The 25,353-nt window shown below is 37.5% G+C and overlaps 3 protein-coding genes across 5 annotated transcripts; 2 read left to right on the top strand and 1 right to left on the bottom strand.

Moving 5' to 3' along the window:
- Positions 1 to 598: 598 nt before the first annotated feature.
- LOC103990175 (2-oxoglutarate and iron-dependent oxygenase domain-containing protein CP2) lies at positions 599 to 11,453 on the bottom strand. 2 transcript variants are annotated; one of them, XR_672099.3, is made up of 10 exons: positions 10,826 to 11,442; positions 8,420 to 8,467; positions 6,016 to 6,192; positions 5,783 to 5,933; positions 5,595 to 5,681; positions 3,079 to 3,203; positions 2,137 to 2,255; positions 1,268 to 1,379; positions 1,042 to 1,157; positions 599 to 949 (listed from the first exon to the last, which is right to left on the bottom strand). XR_672099.3 is itself a non-coding variant. In XM_009409238.3 (9 exons), the coding sequence occupies exons 1-9, from the start codon at positions 11,132 to 11,134 to the stop codon at positions 1,122 to 1,124; spliced, it is 1,164 nt and encodes a 387-aa protein (XP_009407513.1). In that variant the 5' UTR covers positions 11,135 to 11,453; the 3' UTR covers positions 951 to 1,121. The 2 variants fall into 2 exon arrangements, 1 of the variants encoding a protein (XP_009407513.1); XM_009409238.3 differs by lacking the exon at positions 599 to 949 and having other exon boundaries at positions 951 to 1,157; positions 10,826 to 11,453.
- A 757-nt stretch (positions 11,454 to 12,210) lies between these two features.
- On the top strand, positions 12,211 to 16,420 carry LOC135598849 (uncharacterized). The gene is made up of 7 exons (XM_065093245.1): positions 12,211 to 12,464; positions 12,591 to 12,672; positions 13,430 to 13,557; positions 15,274 to 15,425; positions 15,589 to 15,736; positions 15,828 to 15,987; positions 16,085 to 16,420. The coding sequence occupies exons 2-7, from the start codon at positions 12,660 to 12,662 to the stop codon at positions 16,177 to 16,179; spliced, it is 696 nt and encodes a 231-aa protein (XP_064949317.1). The 5' UTR covers positions 12,211 to 12,464; positions 12,591 to 12,659; the 3' UTR covers positions 16,180 to 16,420.
- Positions 16,421 to 18,072: 1,652 nt separating this feature from the next.
- Positions 18,073 to 22,891, top strand: LOC103990157 (beta-1,2-xylosyltransferase XYXT1). Of its 2 annotated transcripts, XM_009409212.3 has the most exons (7): positions 18,073 to 18,320; positions 18,427 to 18,504; positions 19,798 to 19,857; positions 19,989 to 20,054; positions 20,807 to 20,908; positions 20,986 to 21,051; positions 21,521 to 22,891. In XM_009409212.3, exons 1-7 carry the CDS (start codon positions 18,086 to 18,088, stop codon positions 22,681 to 22,683), a joined length of 1,770 nt encoding a protein of 589 aa, XP_009407487.2. In that variant the 5' UTR covers positions 18,073 to 18,085; the 3' UTR covers positions 22,684 to 22,891. The 2 variants fall into 2 exon arrangements, with proteins under 2 accessions (XP_009407487.2, XP_064949319.1); XM_065093247.1 differs by lacking the exons at positions 20,807 to 20,908; positions 20,986 to 21,051 and having other exon boundaries at positions 21,521 to 22,797.
- Positions 22,892 to 25,353: the final 2,462 nt, after the last annotated feature.

Genomic DNA, 25,353 nt, shown 5'->3' on the forward strand with positions numbered 1-25,353 from the left:
TCTTAAGACTCCTCAAAACTCAAAATTCAGCACCCACTGTTGAAACTTCAATCAGAACAATGCACAGCAGTCTCATTACCAAGAAAGAAAACAAGAAAACCGGAAAGTGCTTTCCGAAATGACTGGCTAGATGTTCTTGCACAAGGCCATCCATGACATTTCAGTGCTGTTATTTTTCAATAAATCAAACAGATGGAAACCTTTCACCATAACAACATACAATTGATAATACCAACAAACAAGCATTTAGCATTTGGCTCCAACATTTCCTGCCCTTTCCATCTGTAGGACACCAGAGTATTTAAGCTGACAGAATAAACCTACTAATGTATTCGGAGGACACGCCCCACTGCCTCAAGTCTGTGAGAACCCATATCAACCCAGAAACATTTCTTAACTGATGCAATCAACCAACATACTTTTTTTCCAACAACAGCTAATGTCTTAGAGAATTTTGCAAATTAAGCATGAAAAGAATATGAATGCACGGTTGCAGGAAAAAGAGTCATCTTCATTTACCTCGCGTGTGTCTGCATTGAAGCAGCTGCCGGAAAAGATGAGAATTAGAAGAGCAATACTACATATGTACAATGAATCATAAATGAAATTTGCTGAGCAAGGCATTAAAAATGCAGAGGTGGCATGTTCAAAGGACTACAAAAATTTACCCACTAATTCTTGCTAGCATTTCTCCAATTCACAGAAATCTTTTGATGGAATTTCTCAGGCATTATACCTGGAATTCCTTCCCACAATGTATGAGCCACTAATAACAGTTACAATAGGAACATAGTCCAACCGATCAGTGAGACCATAGAAATTTCCAACACTGTTTTTGTGGCACAAAATGGATTATTTTCCAAAAAATGCTACCTACCGACCGCTATAACTTAAAGAAGGCTGGTCCAATTCAACAAACAAAGCTGAAGCTACCGGTATGGTCAGATTCCTGCGAGCAATATAAGACATTCATATAGATAAACTGTGGCATATACAAATATCCTCAGTGATTACAACAATCTAAAGAAACAAGATAACCACCTTAGACAAATCAAAGGTCAATCTGGGTGACAAGCACGCTACTTTACAACCACCCAATTTTGGATACAAACAAAAGCACCTTATATATTTGATCCTCCACAGCCCTTAAGAAATGCCTGTCAAAAGAAGCAATCATGATGATTATTACTCAAGACCAAGGCATCATAAACTCATTCGATCAATTTCACATTTAGAAATTCAATATCTTCAAAAATGTGAGTCCTACCATCTTGGTGGCAGCAAGCGACTGACGCTGCCGTTCTTTCTTCTCGCGCTGACACTCACCGCACCAGCTAGAGAAATCCTTTTGATATTTCTTCATCTCTCTAAAGACTGAACTGTAGACCAGATCACACAAGATCACTTGTTGCACAAAGTACATATAACCAAGAGAATTAGCACAGGAGAAACAAAAGAGAGTTTGGCATAAAATATCATCATCATGGAACAGAAAGTTGTTCAAAGTATGGACTGCATGATATGGTACGAAACATTGAGAAATTCATTAAAATCATGATAAACTATTATGAAAATTAATATTAATCACATTATACAAAGATATTATTAAGACAAATAAATATTGTATCTCATACAAAAAGAACCCAAACTTATTTATCCATAGTTTTGAAGATGGTTATGTGCCCAACTGTGGCCTCAGTGCCTTGTGTAACAACCATGTATCCATTTTTGGATAATGCAAACATAAGGACTATACTTGAAAAGAGCACAGAGTTTGGGATTAATCTAGAATTCTATAGCATCTCCTTACTCTATCATCACATCTTTTTGTCACGCTCAACAGTGAATGTTGAACATTATGATGATTGTGGCAGATGAAAAACATCATGTTTGCAGTGAATAGTAAACACAACAACAGAAGCATCAAGTGCCAAGCTATCTACTGATTAAATAACAGGCATGAGATGGATGATCACGAAGTGAGAACCAAACTAAAGAATGGTTACATACATGGTAAACAATACCCAGTCAACTCAATGCCTCAAATTACAAGCAATAAATATTGTATTGATGCTCTTGAAAGGAAATCTTGCCATCAAAACATTATGCATCTATAGAACAAAAACATAAAGGTACCTTCTACACCACAAAAGCATATTGATCCTGTGTCCAGAAGTTGTGGGGCGAGCACCATGCCGATGACGGCCACGATGAAGTACAGCTTGACCAGGGACATGAGAATAATCTAAAATTTCCTGCCATTCGAGAAATTGTTAGCCTCATCAGGCAAGGAAGAGTTTAGGCAGCTTGTTCGCACTAGTCAATGAACAAAAACAAAAAAATCACTATTTCAGGCAACTATAACAGAAATATATACTAAAAGGAGGCATAATAAAGACAACTGATAAGATCAACTATATGAGACTAATGGGTATCGAATAGCTTCATATCTATTTATTTATAAAGCAAAAAGAGATAATATACCGTAAGGCAAGGGATGGCATATGAGTTTGTTACAATTCATCATGTGTTGCTGGCAAGATTTGCAATATGCCTACATTTTCCTAGCATGACATCCATCACAAACCACACAAGACCAATACATGGTATGGGTTGTCATGAAACCAAATGATGAAAGTTAATATCAGTTTAATAGCAATCTCATTATGCCTTATTGACAATAATGTTAACACTATTGGATTATATCAGTACAACCACTAGTTTCTGTACCATTTTGCAGGTCTCATTAAATTTTAGTGTGGTTCTAGTATTTGTAAGCATGTAAAATTACAAATTATTTTAAAAAGTAGCCAATACATGAAAGTCAGCATTTCAAAACACCCTAACGAAATTAATGCTAATATAAAATGTTTGACAGGTGAACCATTTTATATAGTAACTTATAAAGCAATGAATCTTGTAATTGAAGAAATAATTCCAAAGACACTTGGCTAAGTTCTACAAGCCTAATACGTCATATCCGTTACAGATTCCAGGTCAACATAGAACAAACAAATAAGGCTTTAAGTTGATCTATACAGCTGTTCTGGCTAATACTTCTCATGAGACATAACGAACCTCTGGTTGTGTCTCCGTGTTCACATGTTTATCACATCGAACACCCCGAAAGAACAATTCACCCCCAGAAAAATCTTTCCCCAAACACACATTTAAAGTAACTTCTGAATCATCCACATGGAAACCTGCATCACAGGAACTACAATGACTTAAATAAGACGTATAAAAGAATTGCTTCAATTTAGTTCTGTGGAAATAGATATCAAAGTTAAAAAACAATATCTAGAAAACTAAGACCACCCAAGAATGTGATGAACAGACAATGCTATGTTCTACAATAAACATGAGTAGCTATAAGAATAACACGTCAAGATGCAACATAGGAGGTTTTTACATGTTGATATATGTGTATCTACCATTTCCACATTGTCATGGCCTAAAAGTTAAAGCTAAGCAAGAGAACCAGTGGTGAAGTTTAGGGAACAGAAAAGAGAATAAATCAGAATACATTAAAATGCAAAGTTCACTTCCTGTAAAGAAAAAAAAAAAAAAGCATCTTCTAGTAAAGTGACATCTAGCCACAGGTGATTTGCAGAGCAGTCACAAGTCAGAAGCATATGCATGACATTACTCAAAGAACTCACAGGAAATTGCCTGATGTATTAAGATGAAAAAAATTAAAGTATATAAATGGGAGAAAAGAATGGACCAAGAAAAATATATGAACTCCCCAAAATAATGGAACGAATGGTTCTCTAGAACACACACATCCGAATGAGGCACAAAATTCACTAGCTCGACCATTTGTTTGTGGTCTCCAGCTGAAACCATTTCTATACAACTAAAAAGAACATAGGATTTTCCGTGGCTGCTTAATGTAGCTTAATCGTCTACGATTTGCTCAAGATACAAAACAGGTAGAAGCATTGTTGCCTTCAAAAATTGGACTGAAGATTTAAAACTAAAATAATTTAAAAGTCAAGATGAGCTTATATGAGATGGTGGCAATAGGGTGGTTTTTAAGGAATGAATTGGAAGAGTCTCACCTTACGTAATTAATGAAGCAAGAAGTGCCTGTACCAGCAGCATTGCCCAAAACTCTTTTGGCAACATCCTGAGTAGCACTTGGATGGAATGAGGTGTTGATGGATACCACATGACATAGCAAGCATGCATTACAGATGAACGGCACAAAGAAACAAAGCTCAGCATGTGTATCATACCAACAACCAACTGGCATAGCTAGGCACTGATACTTCAACAAGTTGCACAGGCACAAAGTCATAAGAGCCATGGTCTTTGTTATGTGTCACGGTAAGGGATCTTCAGAAAGAGAAATGCATCCAATCTGATGCTTGCTACGAAGAAAGTTTTCAGCCTTATCTGGAGACCACATCTGTAGATTTCCTAACCCAAATAGAACAATTTTTTTTGCTTTTTTAGGTTTTAGTCATATCTTTCTTTTACTTTGCTTCAAAATTTTAAGAACAATTTAAAATTTGGGGATTAATTATATACCGAAAAAAATTAACCTACCAGCCCCTCTCCTTTCAATACTAGGAACAATGTAAGAGGAATATCAAAAGGAAACTAAGTTTTCGCGATGCTACAACGGTGCCACCAATGTTGCAGTATGACTGGCTAAGATGAATGTCCACATGACATGCAGAATTAACATGTTTCCAGAACACTTCCATGATACAAAAATTAGATCCCTGTAATGAGAAGTGTCATCAAGGTCCCAAAAGTGATGCAGGTAGGTACAGTTACAAGAAATAACATATAGATCTACGGCTGGGCGATGTAGAGATAGTTTTATATACTTTTCTTATTGCCCTTTCTACTTAAAATTAACTTTTAGAATAATTTTAGATCCGACTAAGAAATCCAAAGAGGAAAGGATGTACCCAGATTTGATTATCATATGTGAAGGAATTATATAATTCTCTTGACTCACTTGTCCACATATAAATAGTCCAAGGTTTTGTTAATTAGTCTTGATTCAGTTCAAATTCATTTAGAATAGAAGATGAGTCTGGAATAAATAGGAATTGGATCAATGTCCCATTTTCCTTTAGAGAAGTACCCTAGTTATGGTGACACAAGAACATATTCACATTTACCTATAAGGGAATTTTCAGCTGCAGAAAACTGGTCAGTACTTATTATTTTCAAATATGGGAATGACCAATTACCCTTGTTATTACCTTTTCCCTCTCTTATATTTGTTATCAGTATATTATTCTTCGTCTACCTCTTTCTCTAATAGTTTCAGATGGGATTTTGTGCCAACAGACTGACAGATATTATTGATCTAGTCAGCCCTCCAGTGATAAGATTTGCACCAACAAACAAGCATGATAAAATAACATCTTCACATACACAAGGTGAAGACCAAACAATATCAAAGTTAGTTGCAACCAGCATCAAGGCATTAATCAACCTCTACCTGATACAATTCATCCATTCAAATATTTGGACAGCCATATGATTTCCTGTGCTAAAAATCAAATTAATTTAGCTGAATATCAGAAATAGTAGTTAGACTAATTCTTGTTAGTATACATATTACTTGCCTAATTCAACATCCTTGTCCTTCCCATATTCAACGACAAAACCGTGATGTGAATCCAGAGTCGATCCACCAACCTCAGGGAAAAATACTGCAACACAAGAAATTAGTTCTTGGTGAAGATTTATAAAAAAGCAATATACATTAACAAGAAATATCATGTTAGACACAGAAGGGAGGCAAATTTATTACCTCTAGCTATTGGTGATATGAATTCTTCCATAAGCTTATTAAGCATGGTTTCCAGGCCAAAATCATCAAGCACAGCACCATACTTATTCATTGTATTTGGTCTCATTATTTTAAACTTAACTGCATTAACCCACTTTTCAAAATTTTCTACCTAAGAAATCATCAAAATATGAATAAGTGCAAAACAAAATAACTTGTTATGTGTTGAAGGGCAGTACACGAATTTGTAATACCTCATCTAATAGCAACTCACAGAAACTTGGCTGAAGCATAGCAAATGTATAAATTCCAGGTGAGGGTTCAGATAATATATTTCTAAAGCTCTCCTCTGGGTTGTCATTGACCGCTTTAAGAAATGATGGCACAAAGAAAGCTGATGGATGCAGATTGTAGAGTTCCTTATGTAAAGGCTGTCCAAGAAAACAATAAAAAGGCACATAAATAACATCATAATTTATAGGAGGCCAGCATTCCAAATATGTGAGCAGTTAAGAAATTATCACAGTTAAATTAAAATTTGTAGAACGAGATTAAAAAAGTGTAAACAGCTAAAATAATGCTAAACAAACGGCTAAAAGAATATTATCCCAAAGGATCAATCATATGGCCCCAATGAAACATATCCTAGTAATATTCTCACAGAGAATAAATTATTTTATATCCATCAAGAAACACCTGAGTTAGGGATAGTTACTCCATGTATATTTTGCATATAAAAAAAAAATCCTAGGTATGTATGCGAATGCATAGGATATCTTGCTATACTCCGAATCAAAAAATTTCCACCATGTTTCCTAGCTGTATGCTGCAAGAATATGTTAAACTTGAGTCTATAAGACTGTATTTTTATTTCATCCCCATACATTCTAGCTACCTCTGAGTTTATACATAATTTCATTGAATCAAGAGTCAAGACTCACCATAATCATGAGAAGTAAGTTGAGTGCTACTTCTAATAAAAAGAATGGAGCTCTTGACAAGCAGCAAATAGTGGCTTCCAGTCAAAGATATTGCCTCGTGAATGCATCACAATATTTTGATAAATCAAAGTAGGAATATTGAAAAACAAAGGAAATACAAGACAAGATACATGTGAAGAGCACTACTTTCACACTTCGAAATTAGCTGATATAAATTTTCTTTCACCTGGTATCATTGGCAAGATTATAAATCCTAATAAGTGTTGCTTACTAAAAAAGAAATTAGTTGTACCTAAGTTTATGTCCAAGACAGACTCACGATTCGACAAATTAGATGATCAAATACTCTTCTTCAATTCACTTGCTAGACATTTGTCATCTTAATAACATTCAAATGGATAACAATGTTTTTTTAAGAAAAAGTTTGGCTTCTGAAAGAAGATTCATAAAAAATTGGGTAAAATATTTTAAAGTCTATCATAATATTAGGAATATTGCAAAAGTCTTCTTTGCATGATGATGTGGGACCATCTGTGTTTTTTTCTTTTTCTTGAAAATTTTTTACTAGTTTAGGGTGTCTTTTACAAATTTAGGAAGTTGCCAAATGACAATGTTAGCTACCAAGAATATCAAAGAAGACAAAAAGGAAACAAACAAAAGGAGACAATAATATGTTTGATTAAAGATTGTAAATGAGAAGGAAGGAGATGAGCCTTGAATCTGATTGAAGATTTCAACCCATGAGAAAGTTTGTTCTTTATTGAAGATTATACACAGATGAAAGACTACCATATCTTCAAAAGCGAATACTCTTTTTCAAATCAAATTTGGAACATTCTCTTCTTCGAAAAAGGAATAAGTTCTTGATCTACTTATGTTGATGTAATTGCAATATTTTTCTTATTTCTGTACTTTTTTGCTTTTTTTGTGCTTAGGGACTATAAAGAACTTTTTGAATGGTATCAAAGCATGATAAAATGAATTGAGGTTTTTTCCATAGTGTGCTTGAATGGTATAAGGTCGCATGTCTTCTTTTCCGATTTAAAATTCTATCATATGTGTGCGATATGTGGAAGTGTGAAACTTTTATCCGGAATTCTCCTCGAGTCAGAACAAGCATATTTTTTTTGCCTATTATCATTCTAATAATTGTCTTTTCCTTCCTCTATATTTCCCTTACAATATTATATAAAAAAGGCTATGTTTTTGGCAAACTTGTCCTACATCACTAACCCATTGCTCTCTTTATGCTTAATGTCAATAGTATATCTTTATCAAAATAGAACTCAGATTGACTACAGTACACATAACAAAGAACATCATCATAAATATATAGATTGAAATTACATACATTATCACACAGGTAACATGATATATCTATAAAAATTTGTTACAGTATTCAACACATAATCATTAATTGTTAAAAGTGAGAAGAACTATCACATGTAGCACCACAAAAAATTGCTAATGAAGTTGCACAACATAGTTTGTCTAAAATACTAGACAAAAAACAACCACTAATTGTAATTAGTAATGTTCAGCCAGATCATACAAAAAGCAAATTAGACAAAACTTATATAAATAATTTATTCAAGATATTGTAATTTTCTTAAATTATTCATACTCAAGGACCAAATCTGGTAGAAATTTTGTAGACAAGGAAACACTTGGATTCTAAAGTAACAAAAAGTACAGGGATGATATTCAAATGGCATACCTGATAAGCCAACATTAGTTTGTGCCTGTATTCTTTATGCCTCTGAACCTGATATAGCGAATAGGCATCTATATTAATTGAAATAAAAGACCACTTGCCTAAGCCACAAAAGACCAGAAATAACAACAAAAAAGAAAGAACTAGTAGAACATGTACAACTTGAGATAATGCAATATTAACATAAGAAGCAGTAAGCACATAAATAGTAAGCCCTCCCATCAGTAATTTTGTTATAAATGGGAAAATTTCCTTCGTATTTCCATTTAATGAACATAATATTTTGTAAACTTACAGGAAAAGTTTCTTTATGAACTAATAGGAAAAAATTAATCATTCTAGATTCAAGAATTGCAATTTAAAAACTATGAATTCAACTATCATAATTTTCATTTACCAGGAATCTACTAGGTAAAAGAGAAAGTTAACTTATAAAAGATCTATTTAAGAAAACTTTTCTAATGGTCCAAGTAGTGATTTAAAAAGCGCTAAGCGCTCGTCCGAGCGAAGTGAGACGCTAAAATATAAAAATATATAATATAATTAATAAATATAATTGTTTAAATAAAAATATGATATCAAATTAAAAAAATCTTACAGAATCACAATATCACATTAACAAAAAATCTCAAAATTCAAAACAATAACAATAATTTCAAATAAATAAAAATTAATAATATTAAAATCAAAATAATATATTATTAATCTAATAAATAAAAAAATATTGTTACTAGTATACAGTCAATAGTATACTGTTAATATACTATTAACAGTATACTATCGAGTCGATTTGAGTAGAGGGAGTAAAAGTAACAGTAGCGACGAGTAGCGACAATGGTAGTGGGAGCGGGAGCGACGATAGTGGCAAGCAGCGACAACAGCGGCGAGCAACGGTAGTGGCAACGATAGCGGGGGCACAGTGTAAGAGTAAGATTGAGGCTGTTGACTGAGAGAAGCAGCAGCGGTAGCAGCGAGCAGCGACAACAGGAGTGGGAGCGACGATAGTGGCAACGACAAACAACGACAGTGACAGAGGCAGCAGAGAGCAGCAACAGCGAAGAGAGGCAACAACAGTGGAGAGAGGCAGCGACAGTAGAGAGGAAATATCAGCGGTAGAATCGCGAGCAGGGTTAAGGTTGGGGAAGTCACGAGAGGGATGTTGGGAGGCTGATATCGGTACTTTAGTTGGTTCGATTGAAACAACTAAAGCACCGAAGACCGAACCGGATGTAAAACACTGGTTCAGTCACCCGGTTTAACCCGGGCGCTCGCCCGAAGCGCCCAACGCCTGAGCTCGGGCAAGCGCCTCGACGAGGCCTCTTTGAAGCAAGGCACTTAGGCCTCGCCTCGCCTCGCCTCGCCCGAGTGCTTAGGCAAGCGCTCGAGCGCCTATTGAAATCACTGAGTCCAACTACTCTGAAATCTTTCCTCAAAAGTTCTTTTCTCAAGTTAAAATACTAAATCAAGAAAAGAGAAGTTTTCCATACTTCAAACAACTTTCTTAAATAGTTATGTTATTGCCCTAGCAAAAACAAGAGGCACGAGATTGTCTAAACTTCTATACCAACTACAACAACACAACTGGTGATGTTTCAAACAAGCAAAACAAGGACCGAGTTACTTTATATAAGAAAAACTCATATAAATCGAGGAAGTAGGGATGTGATATATCTCAGCTTTCTTTCATGCAAAATAAGCATGGAAGAGCATAACATGATGCTCTACAATCAAAGTTGACTTCTTGAAATAATCCTAGATGACAAAGAATAAATCATAATTCATAAATAAATAGATAATTAAGGATAATTTTTTGGAATGGTCAAATCATGTAGAACTATTCGCAAACTTCTAAATCCATAAACTAAAACACATCGAGAATACCAAGAGTAATGTTACCACAATTCTGAGTCGGATATTGGAGCGTGGATAAATGTACAATATAAACTTCAAAGCATTTTAAACATCCCAGCTCAAAATTCATATCCATATTCATATCATCCAATTTATAAATACAAGCATATCAACCTCACGCTGCATGGTTCCTTCACATCAAAGCTCTCCACCGAAGTTATCCTACTACCAGGTCTGTATGATGTCATCAAGCAAAAGACATCTAACAACATATTTACAAGTACACCCAACAAATCCATGCTCTATCATAAAAATTTCTGCAGAGGACAGAGCAACTATTTTAATGTGCCGTGGCTTAATTGAATCCAAGATCGTTCGCAGTAAAGCATTTAAGGGCATTTCCGTTATTTCACCCAAAAGATGATTTTTTTGTCCAGAGGAAGAAATCATAGATCCCTGGAATCCGAACAACGGAAACCCTGAGTTCTAGAAACACCAACTTCAACGGCAAAGAACAAGAAGGCTAAGGACGAGAAAAAGAACACCAGAGCAGCTCACCCTGTTTCGTTCCCCCTCGGGCAAGTACCGAGCGAGGATCTCCTTCATGAACTGCACCTTGGCGTCGCGCGGCACCTCGAGCATGCTCGGCGGTAGGTGCCGCTCCAGGGAGCTGAAGATGGCGGGGTCAAACTCTGACTGCACGTCGTCGTATCGCTCCGGCTTGTGCTCCGTGTTCGGATTCAGCCTCAGCCGCCGGTCCCCGTACGTCGGCCTCGCCGGAGGCGCCATCACCGGCCCGTTCCCATTCCCGTTCCCGTTGCCCGCCGGCGACCCCTCCCTCCTCTCGACTGCGCCGTCCAGCGACATCGCTTCGCTGCCGGAGGCTCGGGCGGCCGATGGTGAGAGAGGGGATCAGCTCTCGCAGGCCATATCAGCGGAGGAAATTTAGGGTTACGAGAAGTCTAGGGTTAGGGTTTCGTCGGGAAGGGGAGTCAGGGTTTGGTGTGGGGTTGGAGAGAGAGAGAGAGAGAGCGTGGTGTTCGTTTGACGTACACACGATATAGACGGGGGTGATTAACGCCACTGCCTCGACAAATAATTACGGGCTCGCCATCGGAGAGGGGAGAATGTAGTCGTTCACCGGTGCATATTAGGGTTTCTATGGGAGAGGAAGGTGGAAGGCCCGATCCGCTGCTTCGGGAGGAGCAGCAGACGTCTTTGATGCCCCATGGATAAGACACGTGGACTCTGAGACGTGTGGGTCCCTTACCAATTGGCCAATCCACTAAGCACATGTCGAAAGCATGATGACGCTTCCCGTCCATGCACGAAATCGAGGGCATTATTTACCCAAAAAATATATATTATATAATTATAAATCGCGATGACCAATTGCACGAGTTCAATCGACGAGCAATGTTGATTGGATGCAGACATTAGTCTTTGGGCTGCTGCTTATCCACGGATCAAATCCCATTGCTAATCTTTCCGAGGGTGCCAACGAGATGGGTTGGATTGAATGATTCGGATTTAGGCTAATCCAGACCAAGTTATAATTGAATCGGATTCGACTCGGGTTGGGTTGCTAATCGGGCCCATTGTAAACCAAGCCTTTTCCGGTTCGGCCTTGACTCGGGTCCGATTAAACTGATGATTCGTAGATAATTATTAGTCAATGATTTGCTTTGTTGTAATTAGGATCGATTACGTGGTTATTTTATGATTAATTGGAGATATTACATTATACAAAGCTCGACAGGCCTTGTATTTTGATCTTTCGATCGACTGTACTTTGATATATGATAACTGCTCATGGAATTAATTTGCCCCAAAACAAACACTCATGTCGGTTATAACGAATTGAATAGAATCAAGGCGATATGATTTAAACCACGCACGTGAAATGCACGTGACAGACGTGTGATACTTGATCTTGACCTACGTCACGCGTGCATCTCCCCCGATCAACCCCTATTCTTCGTTACCCCTCGGTTCCTCTCCGCCGCCTCCACGCTGCCGTCGCCGTAGCGATCTGCCTTTCCGCTTGGCGGTGTCTCGCGCGTCTTGTTCTATCGACGGCCGGACACCGGCTCCTACTTTCACCTCCCTGTGCACCACCAAACCTCCGAGGACCTATCTTGGCTTCTTGGAGCGGCAGCCGATTCGGGCGTATCTTTGATTGGTTTCTTTCTGAGTGGTATCGTCAATTTTTCTTCTCTTTTTGCCACTTTAGGATGGTGGCGGACTCTTTTGATCTGCCCATGCCTGGATTGATGGATGATTTGTTCTTATTCCGATGGTATTATCGTGCTTTTTGTTGCAGAACTGTTGGTTCGTATTGTAACCTTGGTGAGTTGGAGCCGTAAGGGATCGGGATTGAAAGAAGAAAATCATGGCCGATTGGGGTTTGTAGTCACTTATCAGAGAAAAATCAATGAACTCGTTCATATCAATTGATATTTGTTGTAGATTGGTCAGAGATTAATTTTTGGCCTCTTCTTGTTGGATTATCTTTATGTTTCACTTCACGTTTTGCCTGCTTCCATGGAAGCTTCATTTGTACTCTAAAAGGTTTTGAATACTTAAGTTATCTTTGCATCAACTTAACTATTTGCAATCTCAAGAAAAAAATCAGAGAACATGAAATATTCGTTTTAGGATATACAATTTCTCTTCCCAGCATATTTTAGGCAATTGAGTTGCAACTATCACATGTCTAACCTATTGTTTATATGGAAATCATGTTTACATTTGTGATCATTTATCATTCATGCCCACAAATATCTGTGCTTCTAAATGCTCGTTGTCTCTGCCAATTGCAAATAAGAAGCAAACCTAATCTTCCTCCCCATACCTGTCTGGCCATGGACCACACAGGTCCAGTACCCGAAATTGCATTCCTTGGCTGCAACATCATCAGAATCTTAATTCCAAGTATTTGATCTCCACTAACTGTTAATATTTCTCTTTAAGACATTTGTTTGTTTCATGAGAAAAGATAGCTTTTCGTATTTCTATTTGCTAGAATGATTATAAAGCTTGTGTTATGCATAAAATACAGTTTTCTTGCAGAGAAAAAGAATATCTGTTTTTGATTCTGTTCCTTCTGTCATGAGTTTGCTAAAATGTTCTTGTATATTTCTTTTCATTTCCTTCTCTCAGAAGAAGAAGATTTTGAACCAGCACCACCAAGTCTAATAACTAATAAACCAAAGAGCCAGTGGGATGATGAGGATGTGGAAGATGAAGATGTCAAAGAATCCTGGGAAGATGAAGAAGTTCCTGTGCAGGTGAAGTTCTCACATTTCAGTTTTATAATATATCACCTACTTGTTATTGGTAGCATTGCTCTTTAAGATCTATTTACAGGCCTCATTAATGTAGGCATTAAGGAATGCTGCTAATTATGTCATGATTGGCAAGTACTAGGGAATGTTCTGTGCTGAGTGCAACAAAAGCTTTCCAGTCGGACCAAGGATGTGTACCAAAACATATGGTCCAATACCGGTCTTATTTATTTATTATTTCTTTTAGTGATGCTGGATGGTATGTTATGTGTATTGCTTAATATACTAATACCTTAACTTCTAATCGATTGCTGAAACTAGTATCAGACTGAGATATTAATTAATTGATGCATTGGACTATCGCTCTCTGTCTTCAAAGGGAACATAATTATCCTTAGATGTACAGTTAGTTACATGCACCCATTAATATGTAAATAATTGCTAGAACATTTAAATCCATTGGAGTTCTGTCAAAAAATAAAAAAACTTGTATATTATAATTAATTGATTTACCTTGTAAAAAATCTATAAAGCAGTTATGTGAGAGGTTGTCATAAAGCTTTTTTCTTTAAGCATCCTATAGTTTTGCTATTTGCCACAGTATTTTCAGTGGTGGACAATTATGTTCCAACTATTTATTGTTATCTTTACTAGCACATCTGGATTGAGAGGATTAAACTTCCTAGTTTAACCATGGCTTGCAGTTCTTGACTAGAACACTGCCTTGTCTAAGTCAACAATATGGTGATCAGCACAAGCCATAAATTTGCACAGTGTTTACTCCTGAATGGTCTTGTAAAGTAAATAAAATATAGGGAATATTCCATTTAAATTTGCTGGATGTTTGTTGCATGGTTGTTCCATATGCTTGGAAAAAAATCATGGTATTTTTAAGATTTTTGTGATTTTTGGGTGGTACAAAGTACATCTCTTCCATAGAGGAGGATGGGAAGCTAACCTTTAGGAGTTGGGGGAGTGGAGCCCGCAACTGCAAACATCTCAATGTATGGCATTAGTTGGAATACTAGAAAAGAAATTCAAATAAGCCAGTTGACTTGATATAACGGAAAAAAATCACTGGTCTTTAGCTCTAGAGACTGGATAGATAAATCAGTTTTTTCAATCTTAGATATTGTAACTTACACTTTAGCTATGTCTTATTAGTTTTCCAATTGTGACTATAAAATACATTCAGAACATTTCTATTAGTCATAATAAAATTAAATATTGAAGTTGTATAGAGGATTCAGCATCAAGGATTTTGTTTCTTCATGCCATCCTTCTTGCTTCAATTTGCCATCCAGCACATGATCACTTGTGTTTTTTTGGAACTGTATAGGGATTCTGTGTATGGTACATCACTATCATTAGAGTACCTGAACGTCTTCTGCAACATGATTTTATGATTGTGCTTGTCAGGTACTTGAATGTGTGAAGGTTGATTTATCAGAGTCATGTTCACATATAATTTAATACAGTTGCGTATATCCTCATCTCCTGAATTCATAATCATTGGGTTGCCCTCTAGTGTCCCTGCAAAATGCAGTGTGCAAAAGATTTGCTTTGATGGATTCCTTTTTTGCTAATTTCTTTGTTTTCTCTGTTTGCATAGAAGATGGTTGAAATATAATGTTAGATTTCGGCTGACAGGGGAGCAAGAGTAACTGTTTTCTTTCTTTTTTTTCCTAAGACATATTGAATGTGATTTTGTTGATGCAGGCACCTAAGGCAGAAGAAACAGTGCAGGCTACTGCATCAAAGACTGGTCGCAAACCTGCTGGGAAGAAAGAAAAATTACCTGAAGCAAAGACAAGTGAAATAAGTAATGAAGTTCTAGCAGATCCTGTGGCTGAGAAACTTCGCCAACAAAGGTTGAAATTTTTTTCTTCTTATATAAACTGAATTTGAGGGGTTGGCTCTGGGCAAAGTGTACTTTGTGAAGTAATGAAAATTTTAAATGAACACAACCTACTGGTTACTATAGCTTTTTCTTGGTTTCATGTGCTTAGGCTGACATGTAACAACTCTTAGCAGACTTGTTGAAGAAGCTGATTACAAGTCAACTGCTGAGTTGTTTGCCAAGAAAGGTGATGAGAAAACCCTAGATAACTTTATTCCAAAATCTGAGAATGATTTTTTGGAGTATGCCGAGCTTCTCTCTCACAAAATTCTTCCTTACGAGGTTTGCAATCTTTTATAAAAATTGGTTGGAACTTGTATTGCAACTCTTTTCTTTTCTGGTGCTGATCTGCTTTATTTTTCTTGTTCTTCAGAAAAGCTTTCATTATATTGGCCTTCTTAAAGCTGTTATGAGGCTATCTATGACTTCACTAAAAGCAGCAGATGCGAAGGAAGTAGCTTCTTCAGTTACAGCAATTGCAAATGAAAAACTCAAGGCAGAAAAGGAAGCTAATGCAGGCAAGAAAAAACAAGGTAAATATTAGAATGTCCTTGCCATATAATGTTGTGCTGCTAAGTTTACAAGGATAATAATGAGGGAAAATTTTGGTATACCGGTATTATTCAACAGGCACAAAGAAAAAGCAGCTCCATGTTGACAAGGCAGAGGATGACTATGTTACTGCAGGTGGCTATGATGATGTGGATGACTATGACTTCATGTGAGTGATCGAGTTGGTTTCCTCTTTCTATGTATGATTACCGAGTGATTTTAAAGATTTGATAATTACCTGAGGTGGATAAGAACCAAAAGTGGCTATTTCCTCAGCATTCTCTTGAGGCTTTTGAGGTTGTGTCGAAGTCCATTACTTATTTAATTAGCTTTCTTTTGTTACATGATGTATTTATACTGGACACATTGGTACCATTTCCTGGTCTAATATATCAGAATGAGTTTTGGAATCGATGTTTAAAACTGTTTTCTGCAACATAAGAAAACATGGTATTTGTTGGATGTCCATGCAGAGCTCAAGCAAGCAGCTGCTTCCTTTTGGCATCAATATGACGATTGTGCTTAAGATATCATGTGGTATATGAAATCTGATCCATTTTTTGGTGAAATGAGCATACTGTAGTGACTTATATGCTCTGTTGCTTTGGGTATATAGTTAATAATGATGATGTATTGAAGGAAGCGTTTCCTCTGGTTAAAGGTCTTTGACATTTTTGATCTGCAAAAGTACTTGGTAACAGCAAAGGAGATGTTGACTTTTGACTTTTACATGCTAATAGCTTCCTTGAAGAAGTGTGTGGAATAAGTTGCTGAAAAAAATCAACAAACATAGTGCCCAATAAATGATCTTCCATTGGATGATGTCCTACTGATCAAATTGCTCAGTAAATTTCTGAGCAATTAGATTTATATAGATGTGCTTCAAGACCAGTCTCCATTCACATGCAAGTATCATATCATCATGCTACCCACCAAATGATGGAAGAGCAGAAGGGCCCAGTAATCATCAGACCGACTCCTGCCTCCTCCAAGCAAAACCAACTCACCCTCTTTCTTGGAACCATCTTGTGGATTCCTAGGCTATATCTACTACAGTGCTGCTCTGGGAATTCCATTGTACTTAACTGGATATTATTGTGTGAACTGACTTGGAACAACTTGGTTTGGTTGTCAGTGGCAAATCATGACTGATTCGTTGTTCTTTTTCTTCCTTGTTTTGTATTATGATTACAACTATTTTCATCAATCATAGCACCAAGAAAGTCCACTGTCATGGAATCAGACCTCAAAAGGCAGGTCAAATACTTGCAGAGTTAGTAAGCTTCATATTTTAAAGAGAATTGATCAGTAGGAACACATGACCTGCCAAGTACAGTTTTGGCTTCAGAGACCTAACCCCTTATACCTGAATGGATCATTCAAGTTCTCCAACTTAGCTTTTCTAGTGTCTTGAACAAAAACCAGTCAACAACAAAATATGACAGTCCATCAAATTTGACTGGAGGAGCTCTTCTTTCTCTTCTTCCCCACTAGATGACCATATGAACCCATCTTTTGGTTCATTAAGATGAATGTTCAAATAAAGTAAATCAAGCAATATACTTATATGGTTATTGAATCTTTGTTTTTTCTTTCTTTTTTTATAAATTATCGACGACACTCGATACAAACTCATACTAACTCCTAATCGAAATTATAAACCTTGGTTCAACTCCTTTCGAGCTAAGTTCTATATTAACATCTGTAGCTCACCACAGTGACTTGTGAAAGCACTGGAACTTGACACACTTGCCTTGAGACCTTGCTTTCCATTAGCTGTCATGCATTAATCTAGACATTCCACCATCCACAATGAAGAGAAAATGACCATATGATAATAGGGTCATTCTCAAAGTCAGACAAAACACTTTGTATTTTGATGCACAAGCTTACGGCAAACAAGAACAAGCTGTGGGTTCCACTAAAAATGGTTGGCATGCATTTGATGGATGGAATATGAATGGTAATTGGAATGTCAACGTCTTCCCTCGGTGGCGTGGAGGGAAATGGCACAGCTACTTCTTTCAAAGACGTAACCCTCACATGACACATCTGGCCACAGTCTCCGATGGCAGCTGCATGATAAATCCAGCGGCACTCTCCTCCTATATATCCATTGCTCAAAAGACCTTCGGACCAAAGAGGTGGTGGAGAAGACAAGCGATCGCAAGGATGAGGCCTTCGACGGCAGCGTCAACCGCCGGGCGAATGCCCCAAAGGCTTGTCCTCGTTGCGTTCATGGGGTGCCTGCTCATGATCATCCCCTGCTTCTTCGCTGCAGTGTGGAAGCCAAAGTTGGACCCTCTCTCGTCTCGTAAGCCGAATTCTCTGAACTCATATGTGATCGTTTGATCTTCTCGGCGAGAGTTTTGTGGCCAGCAAACGGTTCTCGACTCGATCATCTCTTCTCTTCGTTTCAGCAAATCTGCAGCTATCCGTGACGACCAGCATAAAAATACAAGCCGTCCGAGAGAGTTCCAGCATCTCCGATCGGTCCGGTGAGTAGACTTTCCATGTTCATCATGTTCCTGTGGAACTTCATCTGATTCCCATCTCTCTCTAAAGCTTCAGCACGCATTATGGAATGCAGAAGCAATTCAACAGTCTCTATAATCAAGCATCCTTCATAACATTCTACAACAAAGTCTGTTCTATTGTTCCATGCAGATAACAAAGCTATTATCTACTTCATCAGCTACTTTTTCAGATAACAAACCATTATCCATGGCCTGTTACATACATGCAAACTAAAGAACTCAGTTTGGAACCACAAGAATAAATCCACCTACCTATGTCATGAGGAACTGAAATGGTATAAGTGGAATTCCCATTCACTATTGATAGGCTTCATGAGATAAGAGACAGGGTGATAACCAATAGAGTCACATCAAACTAGTAGTTTTGTGTTGCCCACCATCTTGCTTTTGGCTGCACTAGAGAAAGGGACATCAAGAAGGTCCCAGATATGGCAGCACCCTCAGATAAGTTTTGTGCTTTGTGTATAGAAATTTCTCAGAGCTAAAACTTCTCTTGTGACTATTATAATTCAATAGATAACAACCACATAAGAACAAATGTCAGCATTTTATTGTAATACGCAACCTTGAAGGACAAACAATCGGATAGCAGTTCAAAGTAGGTGTAGATAGCAACACCAAAGTATAGATGTCTATTGTGGAAGGAGAGCTGTCAATGGAAAATGAGTCCTTTGATAGGCCATCCATTCTCACAAAAAAGAAAACTGATTATTGAGTTCGATTGTTGGCTTGAGGTGTTATGTGGGTTTCAGTCACAAATTGATTCACACAATTAATCTACTTAATAGAAAGATAGATAGGTCAATTTCATTTATTTAGTTCAATAGTCAATCAAGCACTCATCTCTTTTGATGTGGTCAAGTTTCATTGCCAGCATCATCCAATCCTTCGAGGCAATCGAATTAACTTTCTAATATCATCCTATTGATCACAGCTAAACCATATGACTATGTTCATCTCATTCTACATGAGTGATAGAATTTCTTTTGTCTTTTTGGTCTTTAAGACATATAAGAAGAGTGACAGAGATACAAACCAAACCTGTAGTATGTGTCTGATATTAAAGATCTCACAGGAGATTTGTGGTTAAAATAACATAATTGCATCAGTCAAATTTAATTAAATGCAGTACTGTTCAAGGAAGTGACAATAATTAGTTTAATATGGTTTTGGTCCACTCTTTTGTTAACCTTGATTTAGTTTTTATCTCATAGTCATTCCAAGGTTGAGCCTTTTGTCTTCCTCCAAATGCAGGTAGTGAAATGGTGGTGATGCCAATTTCTGTCAATGAGGATGAAGCAGAGTTAACCAATGGTTAGTGAAAATTATGAACTCACAGAAAAAAAAAAAAAAGTTAGATTTATTGTTCTTTACTTTTAGTATTTGTTATGTTTTGGATGTCAATTAGTTTACATTATATTAGCTTCTGTGGCTTCATTTGACAGATACTGAGATCATAAGGATGCCTCCTCCTGAAGAAGAGAAGGGAAGAGTAAACATGACATTCACAGGTTGGTGTAAGCATATGTTGGCATTAAGAGAGAGAAGAATTTGAAGTATTTGGACTGTGTTTAGCATAAAAGAAAAACTAATAATAGATCTTCTTGAGGTGATGCGTTAGAAAGTTCATAAAAAAGAGGAGCACAAAAACTTTTTTGGTTGAAGAAATCTGAAAAATAAAAAATGAAATAGTGTTTGTTGTATATTTGAAAAAAAGTTTTCCTGATTTTTTTTTGTTTTTCCCACCAAACAAACATCAGGAAAAAAATATATATTTATTTAATAGAAACAATCTGTTATAAGATTTTTCATTCATGTGGGATTCAGAACTTGGAAACTCATTTCATGAAGAAAGAAAACTTGGAAGCTCAGTGCAGCAGAGGAGGAATCAAAAGATGTTTGTGCAATCAATGTTTGATCTCACAATTCATGTGACACAGATTAATATATGCAATTTATCAATTCTTGAAAGCAAAAGTACTTTCATAATATTCTAAGCAGATGCCATGTATTCAAATACTAGACTTGCAATTAGTTCTCTTCTGTTCTATCTTGAACAATCATTAACTGTTCCAATAAAACATAGCAAACTTTGTAGTCATTAGGTTTTCTAGTCGCTTGTGATGATATATATTTCTTACAACAATTACTTTGGTTCATTATTTTGTTTGAACAAGAAAAAAACAACAATGTTTCACCATGTATCACCAAATCATTCCATACCCTTACTTAAAGTGATCATGTTTTTGGTATTATAATTCAGAGGCTGAATTCTCAAACTCAACCATGGATGAAGAGCAGAAGAATAATGATAATGGAATTTACCCTACAACAAATCTCAAAGATGCAGCAAAGCCTAAACAAGGTTGAAACATACTTTAAATATCTTCAGATGTATATATCTGTTCTTCTACCAACAAATGTCCAATGCCTTCTTTGCAGAATTTAGCTTAGCAACAGGGAAACTAAAAGCAGAAGAAGGAACACAAGAAATTACCTCACAGACTGGTGAGTCTAAAGTCTAAACCTTAGATTCATTAAAGTCTAAAGTCTGATTTCGATTTCTTTTTTCGAGAATAATTGTGAATCCACCCAATATTATTAAGTATCAACCTTTGGTCTGAGAGGCAAATTTAATTGTCATTCGGAGTGTCTAACAAAGTTGATTGATTTACTTCACTATGATCAGAGCAATAAGAACAAGTCTTATCCTATCACATAGTTGAATTGTTTCTTCCTCTTTGGAAAGAGAATTCAATATGGTGTACATCTACTTTTCTGAGGAAGAAAAATTGCAATTACTCATAGATTTCCGCATCCAATATCGAATAATCTCTTGAAGAAATTCCAGTGATTAACTGTGGTAAAACCTTCTTGATTAATGGTAGAATGTCAAACAAGAATTCATAGCTCAGCAACCACATTTTTAGTTGCTCCTGTCAAGCATAACTTCACAATGCATAATGGTAAACTGCAGAGGGAGTTGCAGAGAGCAAGATAACCTGTGATCTATCCGAGCGTCGATCCGATACTTGTGTCATGCATGGTGATGTGAGAGTTCTTGGATACTCGTCTTCGATCATCTTGTCCAAAGCACCACAAGCAGATGCTCCCGGAGAAGAGAATACTTGGAAGATCAGACCGTATGCTAGAAAATGGGAGTCCCCATTGATGGAAATTATCAGAGAACTCACCCTCAAAGAATCCACAAAGCCAGCTGATACCCCCCAGTGCGCAGTTCATCACACGGTCCCTGCCATCGTCTTCTCCACCGGCGGATTCCTTGGCAACTTCTTCCATGACTTCACTGATGTGCTGATCCCCCTCTTCACGACCGCACGTCAGTACAGAGGAGAAGCCCAGTTCTTGGTGACCAACTTCAACTACGGCTGGATCAAGAAGTATGAGCAGATTCTACGACGGCTTTCGCATTACCAAATCATCGATCTGGATCGAGACGGCAGGGTGCATTGCTTTCGACATGTTCATATCGGTCTCTTGAGCCACAAGGAGTTGAGCATGGATCCTGCCAAGTCTCCAAATGGCTACTCCATGGTAGACTTCAGGGAGTTCTTGAGGTCATGCTTCTCTCTGAAGAGGAAGTCCGTCAGCGCCGGCAACAGGAAGCCGAGACTGCTGATGATCAACAGAAAGGGGCCGAGGTCCTTCACCAACAGAAGGGAAGTGGCGTCGCTGGCACGAAGCTTGGGCTACAAAGTGGTGGTCGCCGGCCCTGAGGAGACGAAGAACCTGTCGAGGTTTGCACGCGTGGTCAACTCCTGCGACGTGATGATGGGCGTGCACGGCGCAGGGCTGACCAACATGCTCTTCCTGCCCACCGACGCAGCGCTGGTGCAGGTAATCCCATGGGGCGGGTTGAAGTACGCCTGCGGCCATGACTTCGGAGAGCCTGCACCGGACATGGGAATCAGGTACTTGGAGTATGAGATCAAAGAAGGGGAGAGTTCACTGATGCGGCAGTACCCGAGAAGCCATCCAGTGTTCACAGATCCTCTTTCGATTCACAAACAAGGTTGGAATGTCCTCTGGTCCGTCTTCCTCAACAAACAGAGTGTGAGGCTCGATGTCAGAAGGTTCAAAGGCGTCCTGCAAGAAGCCATGAACGCACTGCCTCATTAGGAGGAAGTCGGTGTTCCACTCAGGTTGGTTTGATTCTATTCTTCATCGATGTATATAGAACGTTGTTTATCGAATACATTGAATTGAAGAGCAGCAACGAGTTGCGAGGGCACACCTTATTGGTTCCCAGCCATGGTTGCCACAACACAGGGTGTCCATGTTGTACTCGGTTGCCGATGCTTGAGTTCGTTAGCTCTTGTGGGACCCAGATACGAGAGCCAACGAGAGAATGCCCTGTCTTGTTTGGTCGCTCGGCTAAGACATCGGAGCCGCACCTCCACGGTTTTGCGTGATCATTTATTTAAGGCGAAACCCAACCGCCATTGGACCATTTGCATATCTCTGTTTGGAACAGTTGAGAGAGAGAGAGAGAGAGAGAGAGAGAGAGACGATCGCGACGAGATCAACGAAGAGGATACAGCCGAGCAGATTGCCGTAGAGGCATCCACCCAATATCACAGGTCACTCGATTCCTGCCCCTCCCTTCTCTCTTTCTCCTCTCCTTTTGTAGTCGGGGTCTCAATTTAGGGTTTCGAATAATTCTTTTTCTTGTAATTTCTTGATTTCTTCTTGGAGGATCTTCAAAATCTGCTGCTGGTATCACGTTTCTTGAATCTAATGCGTTCTGTTTTCTTGCGTCCCGCAATTCGATGTTCTTTTGGGGTCAAAGAATCGATACTTGTGCTTTTCTGAAGTTGTTTTTGTTACGAGGTTAATTTGACCTGAAATTTATGCTTCTTTTTTTCATATATATATATATATATATATATATATATATATATATATATATATATATATATATATATATATATATATATATATATATATATTCTTGAAATCGATGATGGTTGTCGTCTCACTCAGAATGTTAGATAAGAGAATTAGGAGTTTGGCTGACTCAAACTGTAGGAATTTTCTTAGCCCCACTCTGTTCTGTTGATAGTTACTGCTTTGGTTTTCTTCATGAGAGAGTAAAAAGAAGACCTCACTTATGATTTGCATTCTAGTTAAAGGTACATGTGCCCAGTTGATGAGAGTAATGTCAATGTCAGTTAAAAGGAAGAGAGCATATCTTTTATCCAAAGCAAAAGCCATAGGACATATAGAATCGAAGCAAGGCATTGTAAGTTATGTTTGCAGTTGATTGGTGTTGATAAGAAGGCGCCTACTACCTTATATCGGGAGTTAAACGTGGCATAGATGACGAAGAGATGAATGTGCTCCTTAACGATGATGACTCAATAGTCTTAAATTGGAAGAACCTGATGGAAGGGGGATATGTATCCGTATGAAGAAAGTGTGACTCATCTGGTTTCTAGGGACAAAGTGGGATGTTACTAATGGATAAATGCTTAAGTAAATTTCAGGTGATGTTTGGGTGAAAACTGATCCGGAGTTTGAGGAATAAGGTTTAGGTTGCAACTATCCTAGATTTGATTATATATTTTGATGTTAAACTTATTAGATAAGTTAACATCTTTTAAATTTCTGTACAAGTATGAGCATTCATTTATCATTGTGGGGGGTTGTTGTTGCTGCCGAACGGTCCTACATTGTGCAATTGTACAAAAAATAAGTTCATATGAAAATAGCTGCTGATGATAAACAAATTTTACCTTTTGATTGTTATATGCCAGCTTCGTAGGCACAATCTTTTCGACTTTCTGTATCCTTAGGCTCTATGATGATTGTAGCTATCATGTTACATTTGGCAATGTACTAATGATTCCTACTCTATCAAGCCTAGACACGAGTGCAACATTTCTAGCATTGTTAAAGTCATTCAAGTAATGACTTATAACCATAATATGCTTACATTCATATTAGAAGATCATGCTCATTTCATTATTCTTTTTCATGTTTCATTACTTCTGACATCTAGTAGATCTCACTCACTAATATGAACCTTAAATTATGATTAATTGGCTGTGATAATTTATATTCCATGTTTAAGCATGGTATCACAATCCAAGGTTGCTTGACCATCTAGTGATGCCCCAAATTGTAGTTAGCAATCGTATGTTGCTTCTCCACCTAGCAAAATTGCTGTGGGTGGAAAGGCTCCACTCTTGCGAAAGCGCAAACCTGTCTCAGATGAGAACGAGGTTAGTTTGCTCTGTGGAATTTCTGTACATGTCTTTTTTACTTCAAAAGATTTAACTATCATTCTATAAACTAGATTAATAAAGGTAACATCAACTTTCTTTTTTCCATGGTTGTGTGCGCTTTGTAAGAAGTGACTTTACTCTCATAACTTTGTCTGCGTGCAATAAGATTAATCATGGTACTGATGTAGTGGGTGGAGGCTCAGAAAGAGTAATCACATGGTGAACTCTTTATTCCTAATCTATTCCAGCCTATGATTCTATTTAAAGGTGTACCATTTGCATTTCACAGCAGAATTAACCAGTCCATGTACCATTAGTTCAGAGTTCACTCCTGCTGTCTTAGATTAGACTTTCCTTCCCTAACATTAATTCAGTCATTAAAGAAGTGTTTCTTGGTTAGTTCCACTTGTATTAATCATCTTGATCTCCTGTGTTCTATATATGGTATGCATATCTTTTTTCTTCTGGTTGATTAGGAGTCTTTCAAATCTTTCAATATGTGCATTACGTGAGGATAGGAGCACGTAAGAAACACTAATATCGATCATTCTTTTTTTTTTTT

This window comes from Musa acuminata, chromosome BXJ2-1, assembly GCF_036884655.1.
Source record: "Musa acuminata AAA Group cultivar baxijiao chromosome BXJ2-1, Cavendish_Baxijiao_AAA, whole genome shotgun sequence".
Classification (NCBI taxonomy): domain Eukaryota; kingdom Viridiplantae; phylum Streptophyta; class Magnoliopsida; order Zingiberales; family Musaceae; genus Musa; species Musa acuminata.

Excerpts from the sequence above, each read along its gene's own strand:
- LOC103990157 (XM_009409212.3), top strand. The coding sequence starts at position 18,086 with ATGATAAATCCAGCGGCACTCTCCTCCTATATATCCATTGCTCAAAAG. Across the intron at positions 18,505-19,797 it reads CAGCATCTCCGATCGGTCCG|GTAGTGAAATGGTGGTGATG; the intron begins GTGAGTAGACTT and ends CTCCAAATGCAG. Across the intron at positions 20,909-20,985 it reads TGCAGCAAAGCCTAAACAAG|AATTTAGCTTAGCAACAGGG; the intron begins GTTGAAACATAC and ends CCTTCTTTGCAG.
- LOC103990175 (XM_009409238.3), bottom strand. The coding sequence starts at position 11,134 with ATGTCGCTGGACGGCGCAGTCGAGAGGAGGGAGGGGTCGCCGGCGGGC. Across the intron at positions 6,193-8,419 it reads AACTAATGTTGGCTTATCAG|CCTTTACATAAGGAACTCTA; the intron begins GTATGCCATTTG and ends TTTCTTGGACAG. Across the intron at positions 2,256-3,078 it reads ACACGGAGACACAACCAGAG|GAAATTTTAGATTATTCTCA; the intron begins GTTCGTTATGTC and ends CTCGAATGGCAG.
- LOC135598849 (XM_065093245.1), top strand. Across the intron at positions 13,558-15,273 it reads ATGAAGAAGTTCCTGTGCAG|GCACCTAAGGCAGAAGAAAC; the intron begins GTGAAGTTCTCA and ends TTGTTGATGCAG. Across the intron at positions 15,737-15,827 it reads ACAAAATTCTTCCTTACGAG|AAAAGCTTTCATTATATTGG; the intron begins GTTTGCAATCTT and ends CTTGTTCTTCAG.